Here is a 9,567-nt window from a genome sequence, read left to right as displayed (position 1 = left end):
GTACTTAAACTATTAAAATACTAGCTGATTTGACTAACCATGTTCATCTCCAGGTACTCATTTTAAACTTAGGGTTAATTGGTTGTAGTATTTAATTTGCCATTTCCTTCTACATCTTGTATGAGCATGAAATAATGGTGGGATCAAAAGGAACAATTGTCACATAATCCCTCTTTGATAAACCGTAAATGTCATCAGAATTGTGGTTATACAGTATTTATGAAGATAGACTGGTTCAAATTCTACAATTTCTGATTGAATTAGCAACTAAGCACATGATTATATGATATTTACTCAAACCCAAAATTTAGTATAACCAGTTAACAATGAACAAACCATTCGAGCAAAATTAACAATGTAGTAATATAAAGCATCAACTTCTAAACTCAACAAAAACTAGCGGTATTAAGTTAGACATGAGCGGTATTAAGTTAGACATGTAAAAGAAGCAATTGAAATTTTCAAGATAGACCTGCAAGATCAAGTCGACTTTAATTGTTAGCAAACTCTATCACCCCAAATGTCGAGGAACCCAATTATGCAAAAACCTAAGATCTAAACATAAATCAGAAGTCTACTTAGAAAATCGAAGTTTAAAACTTGTGAATTATGCAAAAGACCCAAATTCAAAACTTAATGAGAGAAAATTGAAGAAGGTCATACCAAAAAATAACCCAAATCGAAACCCTTATCAAGGAATTACAGCACCACAAGCACCAACATCGCCACCTAAAACGACAACGTCGCCACACCGTTTCCATACACGCTAAAAGATCAAGGACTTTAGAGGAGGAGATGCGAGGAGGAGAGAGGGGCTGATCTAAGAAGGAGAGAGATGGAGAAGCTAGGAGGTGAGGGGGAGGCAATCGAGGCATAGAGAAATCTCCAAATGTCGAGGGAGGCGTAGAACATCAAGGATAAAAATGCCATCCTTTAATTTACTGATTTTACTCTTAGGCGGTTTTATTTATTTATTTAATTTTTTTTAATAGTGTTGTATTAGGAACCACTATAAAAGAATGTATACGATAGCATTTATTTTAAAAGCGCTATTAAATTTCTTATTTGATACATTTGACAGCGAAATGGGTAAAAGCGCTATTAAAAAAGCGCTATAAAAGCATATTTCTGTAGTAGTGTGATCTTCAAGTCACCTACCATCATTCTGGTGAACTTCAGGTCGCTGACTATCACGGTGAACTTCAAATCACCTATCATATCATTATACAAGTTTTTAAAGTCATTAATATCTATTGTATTTATTTTCTCAATCGATTCATTATAACTATTCGATTGAAATACAACTCAACCTCATCATTAAGTCTTGCCTTTGAATATATACAACATATGAGGGAGTGTCAGCACATAAACTTTTATTTAACAATAAACTCTCATGATGGGTGTTCTTAAACCCGGATGGCCTAAATTATCACATCATACATATATAATATTGTATAAAATATTTCATTCGATAACTGCTAGTTATCTTCCCAAAGTGATCACTGTAATTATAAAATACTATAATTTGGACATATATATATTGTGATATGATGTTGAAGGAAATATGTCCTTCACCCAAGGTGCATTAAGTCTAATAGCAAGGTTCAGATTAATTGCGAACAATTAATTCAGTGAGATCAAGTGATCGGAACAGCTAGCTGGAGCAATGCTTCCGATCAGTGAGTTCTAATGGATATTGAACTCACAACTTACTCTTGACTGAACCTACAAGGTCACACCAATGACACGTAACAGATCACCGGATTAAATGAATCGGAAATTCATTTAATAGCTTTTCGGGAATTAGTTGGAAATGTATTATACGATACGACCTTTGTCGGAATCGTATATCGTATCGCGAATATTCGTAAGCTGGGCGACACGAATAAATCGTATCGTACGACGGTGATTCGTCGTATACGAAACGATAAATAATATATCGGAAATATATTAAATCGCGAATACGAAGGGCATCGGAGTTGCCGGCCCGTCGAGCCAAGCACGTAAGCGTGCAAGGCCCAACGAGCCAGCAAGCTCGCGAGCAAAGGCGAGAAAGGCCGGCCCATTGGGCGCGAGCACGCAACAGCGCATCGCAGCGACGAGCGAGCAAGGCCCACGGCCTAGCTGCTCGGCGCGCGCGCTGTGGGCTTCGGCATGCAGTGTATCGCTGGGCGCGGGCGTGCGGTCCGTGTGTGCTTGCGTGATGTGGCCGGTCAAGGCCTTTGGTTCTTGGCCGGTTACATCATTAATACAATAGGCATATTGTATTTTCCAACAACACACAATTCATATTACTCAAACCCTAGAGACACAGAGAAGCCTAATTCTCTCTGTGCCTCCAAAGTGAGTTCTTCCCAAAAAGCAAAGTATCTTGATCGATTGTCTAAGCTACGATAATCAAGACGGATCTGGCGTGTCGGTGAACCAAGTAGAGGAACGACAAGTGGAGTTCTTTGTTCGTGTTCGTTGACAGATTATTGTGGAAAACACGCTCCGAATGTAAGTTTGCTTAATCTGTGCTTTATACATGTTTCCTGGCTTTGGGGATTGTTCCACACATGTTATTATGTTTAACTGTAATCCCCTACAGTGGTATCATGAGCCTTATGTATTCAAAGCATGAATTAGCATGATTATTATTGTTTTTGCATCTGTCGAAAATTTGGATTTTTTGTTGATTTTTCGGAATTTTTTACGAATTATTGGATGAACACTACAAGAATCAGTAGCAACGAGGGCGATTATTTTGTAAAAATAAAGGCGCCAACAAAGTCGCCCTTGTATAAAAAGGCAAACAGGGCAAAAAAATGTCGTCCTTTTTTATAAAAACAAAGAGGGCGAAATGTTATTTTGCCTTCTTTGATAAGGACAGAAAGGACAACTTCCAACGGTTTGTTGTCTTTAATAATAGAAGAAGTAATAGAAGGGCGACTTTTATGATTCGCCCTCTTTGATCAATTATTTAAAAAAAAAACAAAAGAATTAACTCCAGGAACGCACCACTGCACCAGTGCTTCACCCTAACTTCTATTCGCGAGAATCCCAAAATGAAGGAAATGAAATTTGATTTCTCTATATTCAGCTTCCTCTCTCCCTAAATCTGCAATTTAGAAGCTCTAATTTATCTTTCTCAATCCCTCTCCATCTTCAATCTCGCTGGTCATAAACCCTAATACTCTGCATTTTGGTTCGCCTAAAATTTGGTAGAGTTTGCCTGAAATTTTGTTGAGGTAGCCTGAAATTCGATTGAGGTCGCCTGAAATTCGGTCCAATAGCACCTATCTGAAGTTCCCCTGAAGTTCGTCTGGTATCGTATTTGCTCAACCTCTTCTCTCTTTGCGTTTTTTTTTTGTGAGCTGGTATTTGAATTTTGAACCTAATTGACGAATTAGGATTTGTACAGTAACTTGTGTCATATTTTTTATGATTTGTTGTTGTATGTAGTAGAGAAAACGAAGAAAAAGAAGGAATAGGGCGTCGGAAACTATTTTTGAGTGCTCTCCTTCTCGTCCTTGCGTTCCCTGTCAGTACTCTGAGAAGGTTTTTACTCTCTCCAAAATCACCAATTTCATGTTTTAGTTTTGTTTATATTTCTGTTACTTCAGTTTGATTCAATTGAATTTGATTAAATTGAATCCATGGGAAATTTAATTTGTGGGAGAATTAATCTGGTGCTCTGCCCTGTGAATGTTATTTTCTCATAGCACTATAGTCTCTTATCTCTGTTTAAAGGCATTTGGTTCGGGTTTGCACTGCACATTAGTCCTATCTTATTTTTCTGGCCAAATTCATTATTTTCTCTTTGTTATTATATTAAATATGCATATGTGTAACATCCTAGAATGAACCCGTAGAATTACGATATGGCTTAATGTACTCCTTGTGTATAGTTGATAATCACATACGAAGTACAATGTAATCTGTATTATGATTGGATTTACTGTTTTTTTTCCGCTTTCATGTAAGTCTTTGTTTCATATCACTCCTTATTAAGTCTAAACTTCAAACAGATTGTAAAAGCTAATGACAGGAGATGAGCTTTATAAGTTGTGTCCAAGATCAACTAGTCAAAGTCAATACTCAATACTTTTGTTCGGAGAGTTGTCAACATAAACAAATGGGTGGATCAGAAAAAATATATCAGGAGTAAATTAAAAATATGGCATTATAGAGGGGGGTAGGAGGATCGAATTTTCCGAAATCAATAAAACACATATATACTACTTGTAAGTTAGCGAGAACGAGATACTATTATCATTTCCCCTCAAAAAAAGAAGATACTATTATCATTTGGTTAATATGTTGTATATTGCTTAGCAATGAAGCACATTTTCGATCAAGGTTGACCTAAACATGTAGGTGAGGTAACTGGGTGTGCTTCAAATCAAGCCTTATCTCAACAGTACTAGTCATAACAGAAGAACTTGTCGAAACAGTTCCAATCACTTACTATCTTTGGAAAGTGCAATAAAAATCATCTAGCAAGCAATCTGTCTACTTGTTAGCTGAGTATCTTTGGAGAGACTTGCTGATTTGACTGTCCTTAAATTTGATCAGTGTAGGTTGAGGTATATTTAGCTTCCTTCGATAACTACTTTTCTTTAACTTGAATACAGTTCCATTTGGGCCTCACAGAACTTCCAGATTAGTGTATCATTAAAGAAGTCTGTAAATGCTTAAGCTTTTGTTTTGAGGTTGAGATATCTTATCCTTTTTGATTGTCAATGCCCCTCCTTGCTTTCTCTTTCTTGTCATAGCTAACTTCTTTTGCTGCTACTGCTGATGTATTAATTGCTAAGGCATATTCTAAGAAATGTCTTCTGATTTTGTAGGAAAAAGAACAATGAATCCGGAGACTCAATCATCGTTATCGCAATTAGAATCTAACAATAGTAATCACCTCGTAGAGTCTACCATTCAACAACCAAAGAAAAAAAGACAAGGTAGAAATACGTCAGCAGAATCAAGCAATTTTCTATCTGTTATAACAACTTGCAATATTCTACTTTGGAATTCCCAATTGTTAGTACATAGACTGCTAGATGATCTACTTTAAGAGCCGAAGTCAATTAATTATAAACAATTTCATGTTTCCACACACATCTTCTAGATTTATACAACTGAATATTAAGAAAAACATATTCTTAGAATGGAAAAACAGATTCTAATATTACTATCTCAGAAACAGATTCTAATATTTCTATCTCAGAAACAGATTCTAAACTAGAAATTTGATCTTACAGAAACTTCAGTGAACAGCTAAGTAAAACTATAACAACTTCCTTCCCCCCATCCCCAACAAAAATAGAGAAATCCTCAGAAGATACATCATTTTCTATATCTGTTTTGTTTACATTCTTTTGTTTTCAGGTCCCTTTCGAGGTCCAAGCAGAGCACTTAAATATAAAAAGTTGAGAAGTGTGCAACCAGGAAAGGTCAAAGTTCGTATTCCAGCAGCTTTGGGATCTATTGTGGGCGATCGTGCAAATCAATTTGTGGCCGAATGTACTGATTGGGTGAAAGAAATATGCCCTCTTAGTGTTACAAGTTGGAATGACATGCCTGAAGAAGCAACAGATCGATTGTATAGTAGGATTAAGGTATGGCTTACTAATTCAAGACTGCTACCAGTAATTTATTATTCTCTCCTTAAGCTTTGTCTGCTAGCAATACATGGAGATGTTCACAGACTTGGTGAATAAACTGCAAAGCTAGATGATTTGTCAAAGAAGCAGAAAAGAACTTGTACTTCCAAATATAAAATATTGTTAGATTTTAATCTCTGTTTCTTCACTGAAATATGATATTGTTTGTGGAAGATGAATTGGGATTAAATGAACATCTAGGTACTTTAGTTTCTTGCTTCCTTGAGTTTGAAATATTGTTTTAATCATGCAAGCCACCATTTCTGCTAGTCTTTGCTGTGACCAGCAGCAGCAAGTTGAACTTCTCTTTTATAACAAGCTGTCGTCTTCAACTTTTTGTAGGCTAAGTATGACTTCAGTGAAGCTGACGGTGCACACATTGAGAAAGCACTAAGGATTCAATGTTCTGCCCTTTACAGACATCGGAGAGAAAGGCTGAAGGCGGCCTATTTTTCAAAGAGCAGAAATTTGAAAGAGGTGGAGCGTGCCTGCCCAGCAACAATTGATCTTGCTCAATGGAGGTGGCTTATATATAGCTATTGGAACCTTCCTAAACAGAGGGCAAGTATTAATTACGATATATATATTTATTTGCATTGTCATCGTTTAGTAATTTAATATACAGTTTTGTAAATAATAGGAAAGAAGTGAAAAGAATAGGGCGAATGCTCTTTCAAAGAAGATCCGGTCAGCTTGTGGTGCCAAATCAATAGCTAGGACAATTTATGAATTGGTGAGCTTCTTGTCAAACTTCTTGTCAAACTTTACTGTTTATAATTATTGAAAACTTTACTGTATATATTATCAGCTTGCTCTAGGTTAGTTATCTACCCTACACCTACCGAGTCTACTGACTACTTATGTTCCAAATCTCCGTATAGACTCTAGAGTTTCTTCAGGTTTTGAGCAACTAGAAGTTCTAGCAAAGAAATTACCAACGTATTTGTTTGTCAATACTTTGTTGAAATGTGCAGTGGCTTTAGTCATCTTATTCTGTTCAATCATTCAACAGTGACATAACAACTGCTGTATGATTGTTATGTGCATGTTTTATCTGTCTGAAAAATTAACATCTAGAAAACTGGCGTGGTTGGCACTATGTTTGGAACGATGAGGAGAATGAAAACTTTACTGTATAAATTTCCTAGGAACTTGAGGCAGAGGCAGGTAGTAATGAGCGTGAAGAGGAGAACGAGGCCACAAATGCATCTAGTTCAAATGCAACTACATTAACAACACAAGCTAATGGCGACCCTATGTATTTGAAGCTATGGGAGAAGACAAAGAGGTATTAATTTGTCAATGCAAGGATAGTCTGGTTGCATACAGTTTAACTCCTACACTCATCACTTTCTCTCTTCTTACTTTTATATTATCGATAGGCACAAAAATGGAAAGTTTGATGACGAGGCTGAAATTAAGTACAACGAGTTTAAACAGTTGCATGAGAAAGAAGTTGGAGAGAAAGGTGCAGACAATGTTTCCGTAGATGTGGCCTATGAAAAAGTTCTTGGATATCGTTCAGGTTATGCACGGGGGTTGGGTAAAGGTCACCCGGTGTTGTCCAAGGACGGGAAGAAAGGAAGGGCTGAGTTGGAAGTAACTGTAGTGCAACTCCAGAATGAGAACAACACGATGCGAGCTGAATTTGAGCATCATAAAGCTGAAACTTTGAGAAAGGAAAATGAAGCTAAGAAGAAACAAGAAGAACTGGAACAGAAGCTTAAGTTAATCATGGAGAAAATTGGCCTTGAATCCTTGACATAAAGAGGTAATATTTGATACTTGAAATGAAATTGAAATTATTGTGAATATATACTTGTGGGGGTTGGGGTAAATACAAGTATTTTATGGGGAGATGCTGCCAAAATTAATTTTAAATTTTGATAAGATTATAATATCTGGATTAAGAATTAACTTTGACAAGATTAAACTCTTTTAGTACAACTGTACAAGGGTATATTACAGATCGTTAGCTGAAAAGTGATAACATATTTACATGAGTAGATATAAATTTATTGAGAGATCTGAGCATTTATAAACTGTTCTAGACATAGGAAAAACAATGAGAGACCGGCCATTTCCTGTGTTTCACAAGTTTGGGTGATTTTCATGTACTTGTATAGGTGTTGCACAAATAATACTGCAAGGGTCAAAGATGGGAGGGGCATGTGATGTGGTAGGAGTTTCATCTAAGAATAGGTTATGGTGACTAAAAACTGTTGTCGAAACTGCTATTTGGCTAGTTGGTGCTTGGTAAATATGGTAATAGTATAATTAAAATGTCTGTACATTCGTGAAAAGAACATTGCCTGAAAGGGTGACCGAAAGTCTAGATCCTGATCTTCTTACAGACATAGATGGAGAGAGCGGGAAGATGTTGGAGATCTTGATATCTATACTTGAAATAGCTGTTTCTTGCTGTGCTGACATCCCGCAAGATAGGATTGGCATGAGTGATGTTGTTAGAGAGCTATCATCAATTAGAAATAAGCAGATGATCAGAATTCCATAGGGTCATGATTCTACTAATTAATACTTTGCCTACAGCTTGACTCAGACAGTACATGATCAATGATCTACTCCATAACACAATATTGTTCTATTGATTCGCAGAAGTTGGATTTCAGTTATTCGCTGTTTAGTAGTGGAGGGTTTGTACTTTATAGGTGCAATATCAACCTTTGTAATATTTCTGTATCATACCTTCAAGGGTTCAGTTGGCAAGATACTCATAGAAAAACTAAAAAAGAATGACATGCGTTTCATTCCCTTTGCGAAAGTCATCAGGGCATTCCTTCCATCTCCTTTTCAGGGATCAGCAAACAATACAATGAGCCATTTTTATTTTTTCTAACCTTCCAGATTATTCCCAGGATTTGGTTGTAATTTCTATACATATATTGGTGCTTGTTTCTCTAAAGATCTTCCATGTATTGTATCACCCTCCTGCTATACATGCTTTACTTAGGTTTTTAGATGATAAAGAAAATGGTTGAGCTGTGGATGTACTAAGAATCTATTCTAACATACTCCTACCTGTTTACAGGATCTTGATGCTGGCTGGTACTGAATCAAGGAATGTTTGTAGGCTACATATTACTCACAATTCTGCTGGGGTGTTGTTATCGTTTGCTCAAACTCAGTAATCAAGCTGTTGTGCTCAACTTTATGACACAATCAGGACAGCATGTAAAACTGATCGCCTTGGAAGATGCTTGATCACAGTGCTTATTTTATTGTATTGACAGATTCAAATTATATGATATATGTTGTTCTCCAATCACCTATTCTCATTACATGATATATGATTTCAAAATCTTCTGCATATTTCTTACACAATCAGTTGTCTTTTATATGATATATGATTTATTTTTTTAAAAATAAAAAATAGAACAAAGAGGGCAACTTTAACAAGTTGCCCTCTTTGATTTTGAACAAAAATGACGCAGACAATTGCCCTATTTAAACTGTTTTAGAGGGCGAAAAATCATCAAAGAGGGCGAGATTTAAGTTGCCCTCCTTGTTTTCAAACAAAGAAGGCGAAAATTATTTGGCCTATTTGATTTTGATCAAAAAGGGCGAATATATAGTGTTGCCCTGGAAAGCTAATAGGACGAACCTAACAGGGCGAGTTAAGGGCGATTTTTTTTTCGCCCTTAAAAGCTAAAAAGGCGATATGTTGATAAAAAAGGGCGACATTTTTCGCCCTCTTTGATCCTGTTTGTTGTAGTGGAATTGCGTAATAATCAAGTCCGAAATCAAAAATATTCGCTTTTTCGATTTTTAAAACCCTAATCTGATGGAAAACGATTTTCTAAGATCAACTCATGAGAATAGAATTGCGAAAACAGGCCTCGAAGTATCGTTTTTTGGGTGTTTTTGTTAATTTTTCATTAAAAATTAAAAGTGTCGGACAGTA

The 9,567-nt window shown here is 36.2% G+C and overlaps 1 protein-coding gene across 4 annotated transcripts; it reads left to right on the top strand.

Annotated features, from left to right (window-relative positions):
* The first annotated feature begins 2,949 nt into the window (after window positions 1–2,949).
* On the top strand, window positions 2,950–8,973 carry LOC130464090 (uncharacterized). 4 transcript variants are annotated; one of them, XM_056833493.1, is made up of 9 exons: window positions 2,950–3,307; window positions 3,448–3,540; window positions 4,833–4,943; window positions 5,371–5,600; window positions 5,988–6,206; window positions 6,286–6,378; window positions 6,794–6,933; window positions 7,028–7,416; window positions 8,695–8,973. In XM_056833493.1, the coding sequence occupies exons 3-8, from the start codon at window positions 4,844–4,846 to the stop codon at window positions 7,410–7,412; spliced, it is 1,167 nt and encodes a 388-aa protein (XP_056689471.1). In that variant the 5' UTR covers window positions 2,950–3,307; window positions 3,448–3,540; window positions 4,833–4,843; the 3' UTR covers window positions 7,413–7,416; window positions 8,695–8,973. The 4 variants fall into 4 exon arrangements, with proteins under 4 accessions (XP_056689471.1, XP_056689470.1, XP_056689473.1 ...); XM_056833492.1 differs by having other exon boundaries at window positions 3,445–3,540; XM_056833495.1 differs by lacking the exon at window positions 4,833–4,943 and having other exon boundaries at window positions 2,952–3,307.
* Window positions 8,974–9,567: the final 594 nt, after the last annotated feature.

The sequence above is a fragment of the Spinacia oleracea genome, chromosome 6 (genome assembly GCF_020520425.1).
Source record: "Spinacia oleracea cultivar Varoflay chromosome 6, BTI_SOV_V1, whole genome shotgun sequence".
NCBI lineage: Eukaryota > Viridiplantae > Streptophyta > Magnoliopsida > Caryophyllales > Amaranthaceae > Spinacia > Spinacia oleracea.
The sequence above is the reverse complement of the archived record's forward strand: the minus strand, read 5'-3'. Positions and strand labels throughout refer to the sequence as shown.